Below are 25,127 nucleotides of genomic sequence, written 5' to 3' on the forward strand. Positions count from 1 at the left end.
TTCACGTTCACGTGAGAGTGGCAAAATGCTTTACGGTAATTCAAAAACAATGTATATATTATGACTTTATAAGACAATTTAGAAAATTACCCACCTCCATCGAGATTTCTTGTACTGTATTTGCAAAACTACTGCACTGGTGAGCGTTGTAGTCGTTGTAGTCCAGAGCTGCGCTTGGAGTATTTATGAGTGTGATTCACTGAAGGTACCTGTAGGGGGAGCTTCGCAAATCTTACTGAGTTCCGCTTTAAGATATTTTTGTTGAAATCCAATGGCTCACTGAGGCCTGCATAGCTAGCAATGACATTTCCGCTCTCAAGATTAATGATTCCATTAATGTACTAAAAACATATTTAAATAAGTTCATGTGAGTACAGTGGTTCAATAATAATATTATAAAGTGACGAGAATATTTTTGGTGCGCCAAAAATAAAAAAAAGATTTATCTAGTGATGGCCGTTTTCAAAAAACTGCTTCATTAAGCTTCGGAGCATTACGAATCTTTTGTGTGGAATCATGATTCGGATTGCGTGTCAAACCACCAAACTGCTGAAATCATGTGACTTTGGCACTCCAAACCGCTGATTCGAACCGCTGATTCGACACGCTGATTCATAACACTCCGAAGCTTCGGCCATCACTATATAAGTCGTTATTTTGTTTTTTTGGCGCACCAAAAATATTCTCGTTGCTTTATAATATTAATATTGAACCACTGTACTCACATGAACTGATTTAAATATGTTTTTGGTACATTAATGGATCTTGAGAGCGAAAAATGTCTTAAAGGGGGGGTTCAGTGTTTTCTTTTTTCTAGGTTTGATTTAGGCCTGGGCGATATATCGCATGCGATTTTCACGCGCATTTCGTCGCATGCGATATATCGCCCAGCCCTAGCTTGATTGTGTTTTTGGGGCACATTTTAACGTCTTAATGCTTTGTTTTTTTGAAAACGTTGTATTTTTCATATATTTTTACCTTTTATTCTACACCTCTGTTTCCATTGTCATATGAACGGCTCGTTTGACTTCCTGGTTCTATGATACTACTCCCTCCAAAATACGCAATGTGCTCCGATTGGTTAGCGGGCACAGTGTATTACGCTTCGCTGAAGCGTCTGGAAACGCCACACCCCTTACCATTCGTTATTGCGTGCTTCAGTGGAAATGTAAATAATGGCATCTATATTGCTGTATCAAATTGAGCCCGAATCAGACCCAGACGAAGAGGGTCAAGCATAACGTCTGCAATCGCGGCTTTTAAAGGACTTTTATGAATAGTATTTCATTTTTTTTATTTGTGTCAAAGTGTTTAGATATGCTGTCACTGCTGTTTGTTAGCTTTCAATATACAGTTTTATCCTGATTAAAGCCTTACTGTAGCTGAATACATGCATTTTTGTAAAGGTACTATTTAATTTATAGCATGAACAACTTTTTGTCTATGAACATAGACGTTTGTTGAAGTATGCACTAGAATTGTATGCACTGGCTAACGAAGCAAAAATGAGTTGGTCTTTGTTTACGTCCTTGATGCAATCAAAAATAGCAACAGAACTATACGTTTAAAAGACATGTACAAACAATTAAACGTACTTGCAGTTCGAAGCCAATAAACAGCAGCTTCTGCTTTTAAGACGGGGGCGTGTTTTGCAGGGTTTATGATGTCACCAACCCGGGAAGAAGCTCGTTGTAGTCCAAACTGGGGTGTATTCCAGAAAGCAGGGTTAACTTACTGTCACATATACCCTGAACTCTCGGTTGATTAACCCAAACCTTGCTTACTTGTGGTATGCTGGTTCCAAAAATGCGTCCGGGAGTAAGTTCAGCCAACCCAGAGTATGTTCCCGGTTAACACACAAGACATTCTCAACAGAGCGACGAATCGATGATTCACCATGGAAACAGACGCTAAGAAAAAGCGCGCCATTCTACTTCATTCTTCTTCTTTTGTTTAATGGCGATTTACATAACCTACTTGGTGCACATCACCACCTATTGGGTGGTTATGCAATCATTTTTTATTCTTAATATTGTTTGATGCTAATTATTTAATAAGATATCACATATATAATATGTATTTTATTATACAAATCATAGCATAGAAAATGTCCTGTTATAAAGGATAAAAAGCAGATCCATGTGTGAGATGACAATAAAATAAATTCATATATTAGAATTGAATAAACATTTATATATTGTATAATATAACATTGTGTATATAACTGTAGCTATATAATAAATGTAGATACATTAATATAACCATATTGATAATATAACACGCATCTGAATTCCTCTTTAACTAACCCTTGAACATAACCTGCTCCGGAGCAGGTTATGTTCAGAGAGCAAGTTGCTATGGCTACTTACATACCCTAAAAGTTACCTCCGTTTTTGGAACCGAAAGTTGAGGTTATCCGCTTACTTACTCTTAAACATACCCAGGTATGTCACATAACCTGCTTTCTGGAATACCCCCCTGGTCGTTTTTGTAGGCAATAAACTGCCATAACTTTAAAAGACAATATCTCCGTTTGCATTGAACTTTCAGCGCTGTAACTTTGCAGATACTGTTTATTCTCAAGCAGCAACATAACACACTAACTGAAGTTAAAAAAGTGAAATTGCATTGAACCACCCCTTTAATTTGTGTTCCGAAGATTAACAAAGGTCTTACGGGTGTGGAACGGCATTAGGGTGAGTAATAACTGACATTATTTTCAGTTTTGGGTGAACTAATATATAAAACAAATATACATAATTGTAAATAAGATATAGACAAAATTGCTGAAATAAAATGAACACCTGTTGTACACAATATTTATTCATTATCCATTAAAACTATATATTTTCATCATATATAGTCATATAGACAGAACTGCTATCCCTTTAAGTTCCTCCAGTTTTAGTTGTGTTTACTTCGAGGTACCCATGGAAAATGGGGGGGTTTCTAAGGCAGAAAATGTATTGGAAACAAAATCTTAATGGGAATTTGGGAATTGAGCTTTATCATCAAGACATTTCTGTGTCTATTAAAAACAAACAAACATGCGAACGACTGGGAAAAGATTATTGGACAGAAGTTGTAGAAATCCTCCTGTTTTTTGTATTTTGGGCAGTTGTTAGCATATGTTGTGCTGGTCAGATTTGGGTCATGCTTCTAAAATGTTGTATCTGTTGTATATTGCAATGTACTATCCAGACTTCAAAACAAAAACAGTCGGATTCTGTTTGCTCTCATTTGCTGACCTAAAATCAGGTCTTTCGCCTCAGGCCAGTTTAGCTGCTCTCCGACATCAATAAACACCCGCCAACCGATTCCTCTCACTGCAAATGAGCTTTAAAGCAAAAAAGATCCAAAGTTCATGACGGGTGGCAGGCTACCTCAGTGGTGCAGGATTTGACTGAAATAAGAATATGAGAATTTTAAACCTCTTTAGCAACTCAAATCCAGTGGCGATGGTAAGTAGTGGAAATGAGCCAGTGATTCTGGATCTCTGGTTGGGAATTGGGACCTGCGAGAGTGTCGGATCTGCATCCTTCGTTGAGCGATGTTGCGTTTGAGAAGAACTAAGACTAGAGCGAGGGATGTGCGAGAGGTAAGCGAGGAAAAAGGCAGGAAAGGATGTTGTTTCTGGTGTTTCTCCTCTGAGAGAGCACAGCCCTTAACTTCCTGAGAAAGATATCTGAATCATGACTTCTCTTTCTATCTCTCTCCTCCCTTCCTCTCTGTTATTTCCACTTATTTGTTCATCAAATTGTTTTGTTTTTTTTCCCTCATGAAATAATGGCTATTGCTAAGGATGATATATATGTGAACGGAATACCAGTGCTGAAATGTTACAATTTTTGTGGGTCAATGACGTGACCAAAAAAAAAAAAAAAAAAGAATTTTACATTTTAGAACAGTGTTCTGCAGTAAATCAATTGAAGTTGGCATGAAATGAAAGTTTTCTTCCCTATTGTGACGTATATCCGAGTGAAACTGCTTCTCGAACAAGAAAAAATGTAGGGTGGGTATTGATTTTTATTCATGGGGAAATGATTGGATGATTAAGGGTGCTTTCACACCTGCCTCATTTAGTTCGGTTGAATCGTACCAGAGTTCGTTTGCCCCTTTGGTGCACTTCGTTTGGGCAGGTGGGAAAGCAGCAATCGCACTCGGGTGCGCACCAAAAGCGGACCAAACAAGCGTACCGAGACCTGCTTGAAGAGGTGGTCTCGGTACGCTTTCAAACGAACTCTGGAGCGGTTCGCTTGAGATGTGAAAGCAATCGACCCAGTTAACGGACCAACGAACCAAATTATATCATTTTCATAACGGAAAATATGATATAAAAATCAGTAATGTCTGATTCTGTGAGTGAGCACATTATTTACATTATCTGAAAGCCAACGATCGCCTCTGGTGTGTAATTACACTTCTCCGTGCGAGAATGCTGTCCCGACGAAGTCTCAATTCCCGCTCTGCTTTATTATAAAATTCAAATGTGCTGCGTCCCAATTCGCATACTATCCGTCCTAAATAGTATTCGAAAAAAGAATTAGTATGTCCCAAATCGTAGTATGTTGAAATGAGTATTCCAAAGATACCCGGATGGTCTACTTTTTCCGGCTAGAATTCGAAGTGCAGATCCGTGCACACTTTTAACCGGTAATATTGCCCATAACACATTGCGCTGTGGACGAGGATTCGATTAGAACTACAAATACGAGTAAAAAGTGTTAAAAAACTACAAACATGACGGATGTGCGAGTCAGCCGGTTAAGCAGAGCGGTTAAGATAAAGGGGCTTGAATGATTAATAATCAGTATCTAACCTGACGAAAATATGTTTATTAAATGTTATCCAAATTATATTTCATTTGCAACAGCATTGTGAACTTTTATAACGAAGCGTTATAAATGCTTTTTAAATGCATCATTATGCAAAGACGAGGAGAGTTATTGCATGAAAGACCCATGACTGGCAGATCAACGTGCGACTACATTTATCTCCGAAACGGTAGGAAATAAAATTTAAATAAATGTGGAGAATTTTAACTGTGACAAGATGATTGACAGTGTAGTTTAAACGGTTACAGGTTGCGTAACTAAGCGACAGAACGTCCGTTAATGACGCAATTATGACGAGGTAGTATGTCCCAAAGCTTGCATACTCTTCTGCTACACACTCAAAAGTATGTACTTTTTCTTTACAAAAACAGTACATACTTTTAGTACGTAGTATAAGTAGGCGAATTGGGACGCAGCAATGGTCTCTCTCGACAGACACACGGACAACAGGTCGCCTACTAGACAGCGCTGGGAAATCCAGAGATGGAGAGAAAGAGCGCGGGTTTGAATTTGCCGCAGCAAATATGAATTAACTGCGGGAGAGAGCTACATTTATAAAGTGTTTGTGTGTGTCTCGACAGTTACAAATAAAGCCACAATAAACTCATGGAGCGAACTTGTCAATCATTATTTTGATGGATGACGCAGAGAAAATTCTGACCAATAAGAGGACAGTTTTACTCCCATGTGACTTATCTTAACGCATTTTGGTACGCTTTGAAATTTTGCCATGTGAAAGCGAACCGAACCAAGAAAAAAAAGCAACATTGTAACAAATTTAGTCCCTGTTTCGGAACAAAACAAGCGATCCATAGGTGTGAAAACACCCTAAGGCTTGCTATTGCTGTGATGTCATGTGAGTGACAGGTTGCCCCGCCTTCTCGCAAGTAAACATCATTGAAGAAGAGATGTTGTTGCAAAAGTGAGGGGAAGTTGTTTTGATTAAAGTTTATAAGGGCACATTAATGTGCATGGATAAAACATTTATAATAAATACTGCAATATTACATTTTGATTTCATATTCGATGCTATCGTTTGTCAAAATAATGAAAAAAAAAAATTAATTCTTAAAAGTAATGGAGCAGTTTTGGTTTAAAATATTAATTATATTTGGAAAACTGCCAAATCAAAGTTTGTGTGCTATGACTAACGTACAGGAAAGAATTGCAATTTTTCTGATAACATTAGGGCTGGGCGATATATCGCATGCGATTGTCACACGCATTTCGTCAGTAAAGCCGGTTCCCTGATTACCTCTAAATCGCCATCACCTGCTTTCAAATGGAGCGAGATTTAATAGACAGAGCCGTAGTTCACTGACAAGCTACGTTCATTATCGAAGGCGATTCATCTGCGATATGAACGCGATATTGCGTAGCTTGTCAGTGAACTACGGCTCTGTCTATTTAAATGCCGCTTCATTTGAAAGCAGGTGATGGCGATTTAGCGGTAATCAGGGAACCGGCTTTACTGACGAAATGCGCGTGACAATCGCATGCGATATATCATGCAGCCCTAGATTACATATGTATTTATGTATGTATGTGGTGTGACTGTCATGAGATCGCATTGAAGTAAAAGTGTTAAAAATCAAATTATTCTTTATTTTGGCATAATATAATTATTATTTCATAAGAATGAGTAGAGATAAACAAGTTTTACCTGTTTTTTTTAAGTTAATTAATTGATTTAGTGTTGTCAAAAATATCAATATTTCGATATGTATTGATACTGAAATATCTGAAATGGTTTGAATACTCCTTTTCTGTAGTATCGATACACTGATACCACTGATCTATATTATTAGTGCTCACTTAAAAATCCGCCTCTCAAACAGCTTGCGAGTACCTAATTGACTTCTTTTTCATTGCTCATTGCACTTAAACAGTCAAAAACATACCAAAATATGTCTTGAAGAGTATTCAGGTAAATACAGTTAAGTTTTGGATCGTAAATAGTTGAGAGAAAATGCATGTTGTGTAACCGTATATTGGATCCATGCATTCGCTCTTAAAGGTGCTAAAGAGGATGTTTTGTTTTATACATTTTTGCAATATTACTTTATCGTCTTTACTAACTGATAAAAGACTATATATTAGGTGCACTGAAAGGAATAATATTAATATACATCTTCTGTGCATGAGGTAGGGCCTTAAAAACATCAGCAAATCATTTACGCGATCATCGCATAAGCGATTGGCCCTCTGGCCTGTCAATCACTGCCATGACGTTCCTTGTGAGAGACGAGCGTGGCTGCGCGCTCCAGTAACTTTCCACACTCCACAGGCGCCGCATGCAATGTTTTTGTCAGGAGACAGGAGTAACAACTGCAGATTATGAGTTACCTGCGGTGAGTCCGACTAACACAACACAGCGAATGTCGGTGGTAAACACTATTGTTCCAATACGAGTGTTTACGAGTTTTGGGAGGCGTTCCTTTGAAGGAGGGGAGTTGTTCTTACGCATTCGCTCATTTCAAAAACTCAGTAACAGTCTTTGGATTCTCAGTCGACTAAAAAAATCCTCTCTATCACCTTTAAAGTGACAGCAGCAGGAATATTAGTCTGTTGTCACTTTAAGAGTGAATGTTTGGATCCAATATATTCTGTCATGAATAACTTTTGTAACTTTAATAGTAAGCATTAATCTGAATTGAATTTTAAAATGAAGACTATCCAGTGTTATTTTACATTTGATTACTTTTAACTTATGTTTCTTACCTGAATACCACTGTTAGACCCATCTGAAAAACTTAAAGCTATGTTTATTTATTTGTCTCTTTATTTTATTATATTTATTTGTGCTATCATTTGCAACTTGTTTATTTGTTCTTATTTTATAAGTTTACTTGTCTTTTTTTTGTAAATCTAGTTTAATGATTCAAATAAAGCCTCCCGGTGCTGTGTGTAGGCTATTGCAACAAAATTATCCAAAAGATCAGAAATTATGAGATAATAACAAATTATCTGTATGGCGGTATATATGGCAGTTTTCCCCATGGTATCGAAAATGGTACTGAGTATCGATATTTTTCAAGGTATCGTATCGAAGTTGGAAATTCCAGTATTGTGACAACACTACTAGAAAATATTTTGTTGGGAAAGTCATTTTTGAAAGACATTCTGTCATCATGTGACAAGAAAGCCATAACACTTTAAAAATGTAAAAGTCGTATTATTTATCATTTTTATGACATGCCAAGGTTAGTTCAGGCAGTCAAATAAAATAACTCTAATAAAATCTCCTATTCATGAATCAAAAACATCTTTTCACTATTAAATGTGTTTTAAAAACTTTGGAAAAAATAATGAGGATGTGGATGTGTACATTCACATATTCCAAATGTAATGAAAATATTACTTTTTTCTTGATGGTTGCACTACTTGACATATTTTTTTCAAAGCTTTTGTTGAAAAATGTATAGAAAGTAAAGAAGATTCTTCCTTTTCGTCATCTTGGACATCCTCATTTGTCATTGACCCATGTTTATTTAGAGTTGCGTCTCTCTCACCCCTCCAGAACTCTCCGCTGTTCCAGTACTTGCAGGATCTAGGACACACAGATTTTGAGGCATGTTCTCCCGTTTCTCAGGAGGAGGAGTCCAGCACTGGTGGAGAGGAGGCACCGTTTCCTCAGGATATCCTCCCGTCTCACAAAGTGAGTGTCAGCACTTACCTTTCCAATACACAAACCGTACAGTGGCAACCTACAGTCTCTGAAGACCCGTGTCTGTGTAGTGTTAAATGAATTGGAAAAATTAACTTTTTTTCTAAACTTGAGCTGTGTTGCTTGAACAAACAGAAGCGGATTAGATGCTAATCTGAATGCATTTTGTTCCAAACCCGTATGAACTTGTGTTCCGTGGAACACTAAAGAAGTTGTGCTAAACATGAATGTTCACCCTGCTCTTTTCCATCAAATTAAAGTGGATAAGGACATGGGCTCCTAAGCTCTGAAAAGTGCAAACAATATAATTTAATAGCGATTTCAGTTTGCTTCTTTCACAAAGTTATTGTATAGAAGTACTATTGTACTGCTATTGTATAAAAGACTACTTTTATTATGCTTTCATGATTCTTCTATATATTTTTTTTTCACTGAAAGCCAGTTCACATTCAGATAATTAATAGCGATAATTAATGACATGATCCATGATATCATGATATTTTTAGTGATATTTGTGAATTGTCTTTCTAAATGTTTCGTTAACATGTTGTTAATGTACTGTTAAATGTGGTTAAAGTTACCATTGTTTCTTACTGTATTCACGGAGACAAGAGCCGTCGCTATTTTCATTTTTAAACACTTGCAGTCTGTAAAATTCATAAACACAACTTCATTCTTTATAAATCTCTCCAACAGTGTAGCATTAGCCGTTAGCCATGGAGCACTATCAAACTCATTCAGAATCAAATGTAAACATCCAAATAAATACCATACTTATGCGATTAAACATGCTGCATGATGAATACTTGTAAAGATCCATTTTGAGGGTTATATTAGTTGTGTAAACGTTTGTTTATGCAGTGATAGAGTCGAGAGCTTGGGAGGGGGCGGAGAGCGTGAACAATTAAAGGAGCCGCAGCCTGAATCGGCGCATTTCTAATTATGCCTCAAAATAGGGAGTTAAAAAAATTAATATAAAAAAATCTATGGGGTATTTTGAGCTGCAACTTCACAAACACATGCAGGGGACACCTTAGACTTATATTACATCTTGTAAAAAAAAAAGTTCGATGGCACCTTTAAAATTTTATTTGCCTGATAAAGAGCCTCCGTGCTCGAAACATCACCTGTGTAAGAGTCCATTATTACATTTTTGAATTTTGCAGCTTTGGTGTGCCGACCTTTCTTTTATTTATTTATTTATTTATTTAATTAATTATTTTTATAAATATACAATTTATTTATTTATTGTTGTGTTGTGTTTCATTCATAACCCAGACTGTTAAAAATGTAATTGCCATCTTTTGGGATAAGAAACATTTAAGGCAGGAACACACCAAGCCGATGGTCGGCCGTCGAGCAGTTTTTGTTCGTTGGCCGACTAAGTTTTCTCATTGTGTTCCACATCATCGGCTGAAGTTGGTTCTTGTCTGCTTTTTTCCGGCTGATTCCACATGTTGAATTGGCGTCGGAGCTCGTCGGGCCATCTGATCATTCTGATCAGAGCTACTTGGCCGTCGGCTGTCGAGCGTTGGTTTGGTCTGCATTCGTCGCCACTAGTTGGCTTGATTGTGTTCCTGCCTTTTATATGTTCCAGGCAGGAACATATAAACTATTGTAGGCAATTGTAGCATTTGAAAAGTAAATGTTAATTCACTGTGTCTTAACAAAAGATCTTTATATGATCTCTATATAGTACTTAAATTTGACTAATTAGTTTTCACCTTTATATGCCACACATTCTCTTACCTGTCAGGAATAGTGAATTTTTTAAGGCCCGTTCACACCAAGAATGATGACTATAAAGATAACTATAACGATAACTACTGTATATTAGCTTTCACACCATCAGATGATATCTCTCTGTTTATTCTAAGAGTACTCTACATATTTGCCATGTTTTTCTAAATGCTCGAGCTCTTTAAAACAGAATGGATTCTGATTGGCTGTCAATGTTTTTATTTCATCTGCTGGAAAAAAAATGGCAGTTTGACACACGATCTGAATCATGATTCGATACACTGATTCATCTGTGCTCCGATGCTTCCTGAGGCAGTGTTTTGAAATCGACCATCACTAAATAAGTCGTTATTTTGTTTTTTTTTGGCGCACTAAAAATATTCTCATCGCTTTATAATATTAAGATTGAACCACTGTACTCACATGAACCGATTTAAATATGTTTTTAGTACCTTTATGGATCTTGAGAGAGGAAATGTCATTGCTCCCTATGAAGGCCTCACGGAGCCATCAGATTTCAACTAAAATATCTTAATTTGTGTTCTGAAGATTAACGAAGGTCTTACAGTTGTGGAACGGCATGAGGATAATAAATGACAGAATTTTCATTTTTGGGTGAACTAACCCTTTAAGTACTCACCCTCATGTCGTCCCAAACCTGTAAGACCTTTGTTCATCTTCGGAACACAATTTAAGATATTTTTGATGAAATCTGAGGGTTTCTGAACCACACGCAGCGTCATTGCACCTTTTGAGGTCCAGATAGATGGTAAAGACATCATTAAAATAGTATGCATGACTGCAGAGGTTCAACCTTAATGTTATGAAGCAACGAGAATACTTTTTATGCAAAAAAACAAAACAAAAATAACAACTTTATTTAACAGTGAACTGTTGTTGTCATACACAGTTGATGTAGTGAACGCAGTTCAGCATTTCCGTGATCTGTGTCAGAATACGTCACTATAAATTATTTTTGATTGGAAAAAAAGGTGTTACAGCTGGATACAGCTGTTACAACAGCCATCAGTGTGAAACTGTGAAGGCCGGTCTCATGGTCACCTCAGGAACGGGAAGTGATGAATGACTGAAGAATTGTCCAATCTTGTTTGGCAATGTGCTGAAATTCCACTCAGTGTGTGTGAATGAAGCTCATTCCTTTTGTCAGAATGAAATAATGTTTGTGCTTGCATAATTTTTTTTTGAAAAGTTTTCAGAGAGCATCATATTGTAAGTTTACACAGTTCAGGCTGTCCCTGTTTGTGTTCCCAGTCTGCGACCCCCCCCCCCCCCACCCACCCACACACACACACACACACACACACACACACACACACACACACACACACACACACACACACACACACACATGTTTGTTTTTGTGAATTGTGGGGACTTTCCATAGACTTCAATGCATTTTACACTGAACAAACTGTACATTCTATCCCCCTACCCTGCCCCTACCCCTAAACCTAACCCTCACAGGAAACTGTGCAAACTTTTACTTTTTCACAAAAACTCATTCTATATGATTTATAAACCCATTTACATTGTGGGGACCGCTGGCTGGTCCCCACGATGTAGGTGAACTCAGGTTTATATTACATCATGGGGACATTTGGTCCCCACAATGTAATATAAACAAAAGCACACACACACACACACACACACACACACACACACACACACACACACACACACACACACACACACACACACACACACACACACACACACAGTCTCTTTCTATTCTTCAGTTGTCTGACACACACTCAAAGCATCTAGAATGTGAGTCCTACAGCAGTGGAATACTAAAGACATGAAGAAAGAAAAGAAGACAAAACAGGCAAAACCTCCTTGTGTAAGCGTGAATGACCAATATACTTTCCCAAAACTACACATTTGTTCTGAAATTTTAAGATATCAAGTCTGAAATTGATTTAAAAAATCTGTCTTTGTTCTTTTTTCTCATCTGTATATCTTATGAATGTGGGCGGATCTTGGGCTCTGATGTACAGTGCACAGCATAAATGAGTACACCCCCTCTGAAACTTCTGAAAGTCAGCAATTACTCAATTACTTAGAAGACATGTTAGGATTCTTTATAGATATAATGTTCCAGCAAGTCTGCTTAATCAATTAACAAAGAAGCATGTCAAAATTATTCAGGAAAATAAGATTTTCTTATCAGGGTGATACAATGTTGTGCAGCAAAAATGAGTACACCCTCCTAACAGTTAAATAAAACGAAATAAAAATGTTCTGGTGTAAGTTTAAGACAATGTTTGATCAACAGGTAAGTATGTTGAACCAAAACATTTAAATATCTTGACAATTAAGTGTTATATAACCCACTGAATCATTCTCAGACTTAATGCTGACAACAATGGAACCACTTGGGAGAGAACTGTCAGGAGACTTATTTCTTAGCATAAAAGAGGACAGTGGTACAAGAGGATTACCAAATCATTGTGTGAAAATAAAGCAAAAGTAACATAGAAATTCAAAAACAATGGACTTGTGACAAGGCCCCTGAAATAATCAGGCCTTCATTTTAAGCTTTCATTTAGTGATGAGGGATATTTTTTTGCTAGACAAAGAGCAGGAGAAATGACAAGCGAGTGTCTTAGAGCCAGCAAAAGCTATGAAAAGAGTGACTGTTTATCTCACAGAGTAAGATGCAGTCTGCAGAAATGACATGCATGGTTGTTGTTCTCACTGGAACTACCTACTGTAGCCAAAGCACAATAAAGTCAGTTAGCCATTTCCAAAGCCCATATTTACAAAATATAGATTCTGGGAATCAATGCTCTGGTCTCATGAGACCAAATCAATCATTTTGGATCTAACAGCATCCAAAATGTTCTGGTGTTGCTAGAGGAGGAGTACAGAGTGAAGTGCCTGGTTCCCACAGTAAAGTTCAGTGGTAGTAAAGCTCTTATATAGGGATGTATAAGTGCTGAAGGTGTGAGGAATTTGTGCTTTATCAATGCTGTCATGAATTCACACACCACTGTGTAATTTAATACACAAACTTGAAACAGAAGATGTTATCCTTTCCTCATTCCCTGCATTGTTGGGCATTTTTTCAACATGACAATGAGGATATGTATTCTCCCAAGGTGAAAAACCTTCTGTGAACATGTATTGCACTCAATCTTAACACTCTTGAGCGCCTGTGGGGACTCTATAGAGACGAGTTGAGCAACACTTCCCCATTAAAGATCAGGGCATTTAAGGAGCTCATCATCCAGGAGTTAAACGGGACAGATGTGACCATTTGTCATGAACTTGTACACTCCGTGCCAAGAATGGTCAGAGCAGTATATTCAAAATTATGGATGGCATACTAGAATATTATACAATTGTTTAATTAAATCTAGGGTGTACTCATTTCTGCAATCCTTAATTTAAACAAAATTGGCTAATTTACTTATTTTATGGCTATTAATGACCTCTATTTCTCAGTTTTTATTATGTATATGTTTAATACATTTTTAGTTTTTCCATCTTTCCATGAATTGTATTAGTGATCATAAAGCTGCATCATAAATGCATATTTTGTATTTGTTCAAAGCGGGTGTACTCATTTATGTTGTGCAATGTAAATAGTTATAAATCTAAAATGTTTAAGAAATAAAGAATTGAGGGGGGGGAATCTGTCTTTGTTTCAAATATGCAACGGGATGTTTAGTATGCAGGCTAAAATGACATGTGGTTTGTGTGATCATGACCCAGACAGGAATCAATAATCAGTCTGTGGAATGTTACTCGAGAGGGAATAATAAACATACCAGCATCTGACTTTTAATAAAGCTAAATATGAGTCTAAGTCACTAAAGCTGCATGTATTTGAGTTAAAACACAGTAAAAACACAGTATTTTTTTAAAATAAATATTGTTACAATTTAAAATAACTGTCTTCTATTTGAATATATTTTAAAATGTGTTTTATTCCTGTAATGTAACGCTGAATTTTCAGCATCATTACTCCAATCTTAATGTCACATGATCCTTCAGAAATCATTCTAATAAGCTGATTTGCTGCTCAAGAAACATTTATTATTAATGTTGAAAATGGTTGTGCTGCTTAATATTGTTGTGGAAACTGAGATATATTTTCTTTTCAGGATTCTTTGAGAAATAACAAGTTCAAAAGAACAGCATTTATTTTAAATGGAAACATTTTGTATCATCATAAATATCTTTACTGTCTTAACTGCAGTGTGTGTGTGTGTGTGAGTGTATATAATTTATTATTTCCCTTTAGATTGTCACAGTGATGAATGGTGATTTGCTATCTGTACTGCTAGTAAGTGGAATGTAGTTTTAGGAGAAGAGGGAGCGTTTCATTAAAAATTCATACAAAAAAATTGAGTGCAAGATTACCTAATATTCTTTTTTTTATTTTATTTTTTATAAATCAGTTGGATGTTCTATGGACACATACTCACGCACACACAAAGCTTTCTTTCCCATCCAGCTAAAGAATTTATAAATTGTCATTTCTATGATATAAACACCATCAGCTCATTAACATAGAGCCAAAGGGTACTTGCATATTAATGCTTATTCAGTATTTAGCAACTTGAGCTGATCTGAACGACAGCATTAACTAGATTGGTTTTCTTCAGTATACATTTATTTTTGTTTTTTTGCAGAAGGGTGGTGTTTGGAGGCTGGTTGATGCTCTGCGCAGTCTGAGTCCTCTGCATCGAGACAGCGCCACCCGTTGGCAGGAGCAGCAGCTGGTGAGAATGAAGCTCAATGTACACCCTGTCTGTCTTTCTCTTTCTGCTTGTCTTTCCTTTATTAGTGTCGCAGAGTAACAGGACTAAGCTTGTCTTCAGTATTTCATGTATTTCTATTACTGCGTTTTGACAGTGTGATGACACCAACTTAACCTGGATTTAAATCATGCATAAAATATGCACAATCACATAAATATTTGAGGGAGGATAGTTGTTTATGTACAGTGCTCAGTGTAAATGAGCACACCCCCTTTTGAAAAGTAACATTTTAAACAGTATCTCAATAAAAACAAAAACAATTTCAAAAATGTTGACAAGACTTAGTTTAATATAACATCTGTTTAACTTATAACATGAAAGTAAGGCTAATAATATAACTTAGATTACACATTTTTTAGTTTTACTCAAATAGGGTTATGCAAAAATGAGTACACCCCACAACAAAAACTACAACATCTAGTACTTTGTGTGGCCTCCATGATTTTTAATGACAGCACCAAGTCTTCTAGTCTGGAATGAACAAGTTGGCGACATTTTGCAACATCTATCTTCTTCAGTTCTTCAAGAATGACCTCTTTTAGAGACTGGATGCTGGATGGAGAGTGATGCTCAACTTGTCTCTTCAGAATTCCCCATAGGTGTTCGATTGGGTTCAGATCAGGAGCCTCTGAATCACTTTCGCCCTGTTCTTCTTCAGAAATCCAACAGTGGCCTTAGGTGTGTGTTTAGGATCACTGTCAAAAGTGCACAACGACCAAGGGCATGGAGTGATGGTAGCATCTTCTCTTTCAGTATAGAGCAGTTCATCTGTGAATTCATGATGCCATCAATGAAATGCAGCTCCCGACACCAGCAGCACTAATGCAGCCCCACATAAGGACACTGCCACCATCACCGCCATATTGTGTCACAGGAAATAGTTACCCCAGTTTGGCTTTCTACTTCTTTAGATACCTGCAGTGAACTTGCATGCCAATTTTCTTCAACCCTTCTCATCAGAAAACGCTCCTGTCGAGGTGTGAACGTCCGTGGATGACCTGGACATCTCTGTGAGATGGTTGCAGTTCCATCTTTTTTAAATTTTGTACCACTTTTGCTACAATAAGACTGATAAGTAAAGCTTTGCTGATCTTCTTGTAGCCTTCACCTCTCACAAATGTCTTGTGACTTTTCTCTTCCATGTGGTGCCATTGCTGACAGCATGAAATGGGAAGGGGTTTTAACACCCTTTTGTAAGTCAGCTGTCTGATGGACACCAGTGTAATGAATAATTAGACTCACCTGTGGTTGAATTGTTGTTAAATTAGACATTTGCAGTCTAAAATTAGCTTTGCTCCAGAGACTTTCAGTGGGGTGTACTCATTTTTGCAAAATTTTGTTCTCTGAGTTATATTATTAACCTTACTTTCATGTTAGAAGTAAAACCAATGTTATATTAAACTTAATCTTGTCAACATTTTGGAAATTGTTTTTGTGTTCATTGAGATATTGTTTAAAATGTTACTTTTTCAAAGGGGGTGTACTCATTTACGCTGAGCACTGTAGTTCAATATAAAGGTACTTCATTGTATCATTAGATCTTGAGTCAGAGGTGGTGTGCAGATAACAAAACCAGCTTGTTGACCAATCAAAATGAGCTCAAACCCTGCTCATTGACCAATTAAACTATCCCAAAATCTAGCCCAAATAGCAAAACTCAAGATATGCCACTCCCATACATAAAATATATATTGTACAGTCACTTTTATCATAAATACAGTCTTTCATAAATAACCTTAAGACTGATGGCTGGTGAACAATGTCCTTGTGGGTGGTAACCCTTTATTTTTGCAAAATATATATTTGAAAATTAACTATATAATTTTATTTCCATGACCAATGGCATACATGATTGGCTGTGATGCTGTCTTTGTATTGACATCGATGTTTTTGGTTTATTGTAAAAAATCATGTCTGGCTTGATCACTTTATGTATTTTCCCTCTGAAATGAAAAAAAGGAGAAGAAAACTAACTATTTATGGTTTAAAATCTAAAATAAAAAATTCAAAATATTTTTTTAATTGATGGAAAATGAAAATATTAAAATAAAAGCAATTGGCAGATGTTTGAAACCAAATTTAAAAGTGATATATTTAGTTTTAAAACTTTTCCATTTTTTATTTTATCTACATTGTTAAACTTATATAAATAGTTGTTGATTCTAAATTATTTTAAATGTATATTGTCAACTGAATTGGCAAATAAATAAAGCAGTTGGCAAAGGCTTTTTAAAAGTTTTTTTTTAATTAATATATATTTATAAATAACCATTTGTTGTCTCTGTAATGTTGTCATTTAAGTGGTTATTTGAAATTAAAATGTAAACATTTATAAATGACAATTAAAGAGACGTTTAAAATACATTTCTCAAATACAGCTGATTTCTGTATAACCATAAATTGAATTTAAAGTAATGATTTTTTTTTTTTTTTTTAATGATTCCAACTCCATAGGATCTAACTGATACTAATAAGATTATTTCAAAATCAGCGAGATTCAGAGACTAAGATCTTGTCTTGTTGTGCTTTACAGTACAGAATCCCAGTATTGCTGCAAGGCAGTCGGATGATCCGATAATTAGATTGATTTGCAGCCACAGAGAGATTGTGTTCAACTGTGTTTGTTTTCCCGCAGGACGCTGCCTTCCGCCAGTATTCTCTGCGCTGTCTGTTATCTCAGGACGTGCTGTTGCAGGAGGACGTCGAGCTGATCGAGCTTCTGGATCCGAGTGTGCTCTCTCTGGGCTCCACTGATACTGTCTGCCCCAGTGCCAGCACTGCTGTTCCAGCGCCATGCTACCTCTCACCACCCTCTATATGGTACACACCCACATCAATACAAACAAAATCTCCTTACCTTTCTCAGGCTGATATGTTACCGATGTGTTTCTTTGTTACAGGGATGTGTCCATTTTGGTCGGGCTGCTTGCTGTCCTGCTCGGCCTGCGCTTTTCGTACCCTGACCACGAGCAGGCTCTGTGGCTGTGTGCCGTCCTGGTGTGTGTTATGTGTGCGTGTCGCGGTCTGTCTCTGTGGCGTAAGGCGGTTCTACAGCGCCACGTCCAGTCTCTAGCCATCCAGATGGAGAATTTGGTGAACAACAGCCGAGCGCTGACCAGTCTCTCTCGCAAATCTCTGCGTCTCATGCAGGAGACAGAAGTCATCTCACGAGGATTCACACTGTAAGTGTCACACCACACATGGACCCTTCTGCTTTAGTCGAGTTGTTTTATGTTTGTTCACGTCTGCAGTGTCTTTAGATTTTGTTTTGTGTGTGAAAATCTGAGATTGATTCTTTTAGTGTTGTGCTTTAGTTTTGCATGTGATGCAGTTTTGCAGTTGTTTAAAGCTGAAGTGTGCATCTTGTGTGCTGCTCATGAGTGAATCTTTTTCAAGCAGATCCAGATGGCATGACACACTGTCTTAGTTTTAAATGATTTAAGTGTGTGTGTGTAATATAATATAATATAATATAATATAATATAATATAATATAATATAATATAATATAATATAATATAATATAATATAATATAATATAATATAATATAATATAATATACAGTCAAACCAAAGATTATTTAGACAATAGATATAATTTTTTATATTTTTTATTAGTGGATGCAGGACCCTATAGTTCATTTATGTAAGTGAGGATAGCAAAATAAAGTAAACTGTAACATATTATACCCAAAAAGTCTTCATACAGTGGACTACCAGTAAAACTGATAACATTTTGGGACCCAAAATTCAGACACTTTGACCTGACCATGTGTTATCTGACATAATTAAGATTATTTTTTTCTGACACAGTTTAACTCTGAGATCTTGTCATATTTTATTACCATTTTTTAAACTATAGTGAATAAACTGTATTAATGAATGAAATGTTCAAGGTGTCTGAATACATTTATTTAGTTGAATACAATATTTAGTTGACATTCCAAGTAAATCTCCAGATTTAAATCCTTTTGAACAAGCATTTCACCAGCTGAAGAGGAGACTAAAGGCAGAAACTCCCCAAAATAAACAACTGTTGAAAATAGCTGCATTAAAGGTCTTGAAAGGCATTTCAAAGTGTGAAACCAAGAGTCTGTTGATGTCTATGGGTCCCAGACTCACTCCTGTGAATACTTGCAAGGGATTTACAGCTAAATATTAGCTTTCGCATTTGCTTTGACTTAAACCGTCCTAATACTTATGCTCACATTAGACAAAGGGATGATACTCTAAAAGTGCTATTCTTCTGAGTTGGTAAAACATTTTTGGTTGAAACAGCCAATAATAAAATGTGACATTCTGTACTTCTGCCTCATATTAATCTTCTAATCATATTTATAGATGTCTTGACAACACAGCTAAAAGAGATATTTTGTCTTTACTGTCCCAATACTTATGGAGGGCACTGTATGTGTGTGTAAATAAATCTGATTTGGTGCACAAAGGCGGCTGTGAAAATAAATCTGCATTGTTTATCCTTTTGATCTTTTATTCAAAAAATTCACACAATTCTATCCTTTCATCAAAGTTATATAATTGAAAGTGGGGGGGAAACTCACATTATACAATAAATGTTTTTCACCAATACATGTTGGCCACAATTATTGGCACCCCTAGAAATTATTATGAGTAAAATATCTCTGAAGTATATTCCCATTCATGTTTACATTTTTTAGCACACCAGAGTGACTAGGAGCATGAAATTGTCCAGCCATGACTTCCTGTTCCACAGGAGTATAAACATGAGGAAACACAAAGGCCAAATTCCCATAATTATCCATCACAATGAGAACTGATATACAGCAAAAGATTGTTGAGCTTCACAAAATAGAAAATGGCTGTAAGAAAAAAGCTAAAGCATTGACAATCCCCATTTCCACCATCAGGGCAATAATTAAGAAGTTCCAATCAACTAAAGATGTTACAAATCTGCCTGGAAGAGGACGCGTGTCTAAATTGTCCTAATGCACGGTGAGGAGGGAAGTTTGAGCCAAAGACTCTCCAAAGATCACAGCTGGAGAATTGCAGACATTAGTTAAGTCTTGAGTCTCAGAAAGCCTAAAAAATGATCAAACAGCACCTACATCCCCACAAGTTGTTTGGGAGGGTTTCAAGAAAAATCCTCCTCGCTCATCCAGAAACAAACTCCAGGATATTCAGTTGTCAGACACGACTGGAACGTCAAACGGGACCGGCTTCTATCGTCAGATGAAATTAAAAAAAGAGCTTTTTGGCAGCAAACCCACCAGATGGGTTTGGTGCACACATGGATAAAAAGTGCCGCATTCCCAAGGTTAAATATACTGCTGGATCTTCAATGTTGTGGGCCTATTTTTCTGCTTGAGGTCCTGGAGATCTTTTTCAGATACATGCAGGGCTTGACATTAACACCCGCCAACCCGCCAAATGCGGGTAGATTTCAGCTGTGGCGGGTAAGACAGCCACTCCCACTAGCCACTTTGGCGGGTTGAATATAATTTCAGTTTACAGCCAAATGATCGTCGAAGATCGTCGTAGCACACGGAATTGCACTGAATGACACACAACAGAAGCGCTCTGTCGTGCGTGCGATCAGTTCTCCTCGCGCCTGAATAGTTAAACAGTGCACACAGATGTCTAAATGTCAATCGTGTGGAGTATCTCGCGTGAATACAGTCGGTTATGGCTTAAGTGGACGTAAACAGGTGGGTAATAACTGAATATGCGTCAGTTACGTCCATGCATTCAGCAGCCCAATTAAATACCTGTCTTACATTAATGTTAATCAAACAACAAAAGATGTTAAATAATCTGAAAAAAAGATTATTTTTAATTTACTATTGTTTTTGTAATTTGCCTCTTTGTTCTTTTATATAGCCTAACACAAATAACTTCAATTTCTCATATTAGCCCATGCTCATTGTCCACCTCTTGCCCACCTGTACATACCAGCTGATATGCAATGTCATCTTGATTTGGGTGGTTAATCTGCATTTAAAAGGTTGAAAGGGTTTTAAATCTTCTAAATCAAGTAAAATGACTCAAAATAAAGTAATTTAAGCATAACAAAGTCAACTTTAATCATATAAAATGTAATTTACCAACATCAAAATTGTGGCCAGTGAAAATGCTCAGTGGCTAGTAACTTTGGAAAACCACTAAGAACAGTGGCTGGTGAGCAAAAAAGTTAATGTCAAGCCCTGGATACATGGTATAATGGATTCTACCAAATATCAACAGATAAAAAATCAAAACCTGACCACTTCTGCTAGAAATCCAATACTGGGCCGTGGTTGGATCTTCCATCAGGACAATGATCCAAAACAAACATCAAAATCAAAACAAAAATGTGTCACTGAGCACAAAATGAAGCTTCTGCCATGACCATCCCAGTCCCCTGACCTGAACCCTATAGAAAATGAGTGGAGTGAACTGAAGAGAAGAATCACCAACATGGAGCTGGGAATCTGAAGGATCTGGAGAGATTCTGTATGGAGGAATGGTCTTTGATCTCATCAGGCATTATAGGTGAAGCTCTTGTCTTGGGAAAAGGACGTTGCAATAATTGGGTGCCAATAATTGTGGCCAACATGAACTAGAGAAAAATAGAGAAAAACATTTTATTTAATAATGTGAGTTTCCCCCCACTTTCATTTGTTTTACTTAAATGAAAGGTTAGAATTTTGTGAATTTTTTTGAATGAAAGATCAAAAGGATAAACAATTCAAAATATTATATATATTATATTATAAAATATTCATATATATATATATATATATATATATATATATATATATGCGCATACATACAGGTGCTGGTCATATAATTATTTGATGATTTATTTCACTAATTCCATTCAAAAAGTGAAACTTGTATATTATATTCATTACACACAGACTGATATATTTGAAATGTTTATTTCCTCATTTTAAGTTAATAAATTAAGTTTTTTTTTTTTTTTTTACTTATTCCTATCCTTTCACTTCCTCTAATCCCTCTCTATTGTAGCTTATGATAATCTGAGCACTGCCTGTAACTTGTATTATGAGCACTTCTTGTCTATTTGCCTCATCATGGCGACTCGCTTGTTGTATTCCTCACTTGTAAGTCGCTTTGGATAAAAGCGTCTGCCAATTGAATAAATGTAAATGTATTTCTTTTAATTTTGATGATTATAACTGACAACTAAGGAAAATCCCAAATTCAGTGTCTCAGAAAATAAAAATATTGTGAAAAGGTTCAATATTGAAGACACCTGGTGCCACACTCTAATCAGCTAATTTAAAGGCAAAGGCCTTTAAATGGTCTCTCAGTCTAGTTCTGTAGGCTACACAATCATGGGGAAGACTGCTGACTTGACAGTTGTCCAAAAGATGACCATTGACACCTTGCACAAGGAGGGCAAGACTCAAAAGGTCATTGCAAAAGAGGCTGGCTGTTCACAGAGCTCTGTGTCCATTAATAGAGAGGTGAAGGGAAGGAAAAGATATGGTAGAAAAAAGTGTACAAGCAATAGAGATAACAACATCCTGGAGAGGATTGTGAAACAAAACCCATTCAAAAATGTGGGGGAGATTCACAAAGAGTGGACTGCAGCTGGAGTCAGTGCTTCAAGAACCACTACGCACAGACGTTTCAGCTGTTGCATTCCTTGTGTAAAGCCTCTCTCACGTCAGAAGCGTCTTGCCTGGGCTAAAGACAAAAAGGACTGGACTGCTGCTGAGTGGTCCAAAGTTATGTTCTGTGATGAAAGTAAATTTTGCATTTCCTTTGGAAATCAGGGTCCCAGAGTCTGGAGGAAGAGAGGAGAGGCACATAATCCACGTTGCTTAAAATCCAGTGTAAAGTTTCCACAGTCAGTGATGGTTTGGGGTGCCATGTCATCTGCTGGTGTTAGTCCACTGTGTTTTCTGAGGTCCAAGGTCAACGCAGCTGTATACCAGGAAGTTTTAGAGCACTTCATGATTCCTGCTGCTGACCAACTTTATGGAGATGCAGATTTCATTTTCCAACATGACTTGGCACCTGCACACAGTGCCAAAGCTACCAGTACCTGGTTTAAGGACCATGGTATCCCTGTTCTTAATCGGCCAGCAAACTCGCCTGACCTTAACCCCATAGAAAATCTATGGGGTATTGTGAAGAGGAAGATGCGATATGCCAGACCCAACAATGCAGAAGAGCTGAAGGCCACTATCAGAGCAACCTGCGCTCTCATAACACCTGAGCAGTGTCACAGACTGATCGACTCCATGACATGCCACATTGCTGCGGTATTTCAGGCAAAAGGAGCCCCAACGAAGTATTGAGTGCTATACATGCTCATACTTTTCATGTTCATACTTTTCAGTTGGCCAAGATTTCTAAAAATCCTTTCTTTGTATTGGTCTTAAGTAATATTCTAATTTTCTGAGATACTGAATTTGGGATTTTCCTTAGTTGTCAGTTATAATCATCAAAATTAAAAGAAATAAACATTTGAAATATATCAGTCTGTGTGTAATGAATGAATATAATATACAAGTTTCACTTTTTGAATGGAATTAGTGAAATAAATCAACTTTTTGATGATATAATTATATTACAAGCACCTGTATGTATATATAAAGAGTTCAGATACAAAAGCTGCCTAATGCCACCTTCGTCAAAAATGAGAAAATGATATTATTGAGCAAACGCTCCCCGCACATAGTATACATTCATCAAATGCTTTCGCTTCAAATCCTCTAAATCCCAGCGTTAGCCCATTCAGAAATACTGGTTCGTTGGCAGAAACCGTTAAACGGCACTATCCTTTGTCAGCAAAAGCCTCTAAGTCCACAGAAGAACCAATCGGAAGACGTGAATTGAATCATATGATTTCAAGACGAATGATGACGTGCGTATGAATCGGCTTTCAATGACCGAGCTGCAATTTTTTATTTTTTTTATTCATATATTTTGTCCATTGTTACAGTGGCAATGACAGGATTCCGTGAGTAGCAAGTAATCAAAACAGTGTTCCTTTTGCCGCTGTAAAACTGATAGAAATGGGCATTTTACTTTTGTCTTGTTGTCCAAAGAGGTGGACTTTGAGGTTTTTGTGAAAAAAGCACACATGGACTTTTGTAGACAGTCAAATTTGTTGAATATCAATTAATTAACTAAAGTGACATATTTGAAAATAAGGCATTTCAATAACTGACTAATAACCTTTTCATTGCCATTAAATTGAAATTACTGAACCTGAACATAGGAGCCTGGTAAAACAAAATGCTCATTTAAAAGAAAACTCGTCAGACATGGAGGTTTTTCCATCTGAACTCTTCATGTGTGATATATATATATATATTATTACAAATATTACAAATTTGACAAACTACTAATATATATATATATATATATATATATATATATATATATATATATATATATATATATATATATATATATATATATATATATATATATATATATATATATATATATATATATATATATATATATATATTAGTAGTTTGTCAAATTTGTAATGTGTTCTATACATTTTATGTGGTTTGATTCATTCATTTTCTACACACTATATCCTGCATGTGAGTTACTGGCATGTGCTCATTTCCTTTATATAAATGAATACTGTTTAAACATAGATTTAATAATGTATGTGTGTATTTAGTATGCTTTGCATGTTGAATGCAATATGTCTTTCACTAGACACTCTCTGTGTTCTGTGTAATAATTCTTAGTAATATACAGTATGCTACTGTTCAAATGTTTGGGGTCAGTAAGATAAAAAATGAACACTTGTATTCATTAAATCAGGGGTTCTCAACTCTGGCCCTCGAGATCCACTTTGCTGCAGAGTTTTACTCCAACCCTAAACAAACACACCTGAACAAGCTTATCAAAGTCTTCAGGATTACTAGAAAGCTACAGACAGGTGAGTTTGATCAGGGTTGGAGCAAAACGTGAGCAAAAGTTGAGAACCCCTGCATTAAATTGATCAAAAGTGATAGTATTTGAAAGAGTAAAGACTACATTGTTACAAAAAAAAATCTCTTCTATTCATCAACACTGAGAAAGTTCAATGAAGACTGGAATAATGGCTGCTTAAAATTCAGCTGTGCTATCCATTTAAA

At 36.5% G+C, this 25,127-nt stretch overlaps 1 protein-coding gene across 2 annotated transcripts in view; it reads left to right on the top strand.

The window, feature by feature from the left end:
* Positions 1-25,127, top strand: part of vezt (vezatin, adherens junctions transmembrane protein) — a 40,767-nt gene that overhangs the window by 1,344 nt on the left and 14,296 nt on the right. For both annotated transcript variants that reach the window (XM_067392333.1, XM_067392334.1), the window contains exons 2-5: positions 8,356-8,493; positions 14,904-14,993; positions 17,668-17,852; positions 17,933-18,214. In XM_067392333.1, coding sequence (XP_067248434.1) covers positions 8,356-8,493; positions 14,904-14,993; positions 17,668-17,852; positions 17,933-18,214 — 695 coding nt within the window. The remainder of the gene's footprint in view (positions 1-8,355; positions 8,494-14,903; positions 14,994-17,667; positions 17,853-17,932; positions 18,215-25,127) is intronic.

The sequence above is a fragment of the Chanodichthys erythropterus genome, chromosome 8, assembly GCF_024489055.1.
Source record: "Chanodichthys erythropterus isolate Z2021 chromosome 8, ASM2448905v1, whole genome shotgun sequence".
NCBI lineage: Eukaryota > Metazoa > Chordata > Actinopteri > Cypriniformes > Xenocyprididae > Chanodichthys > Chanodichthys erythropterus.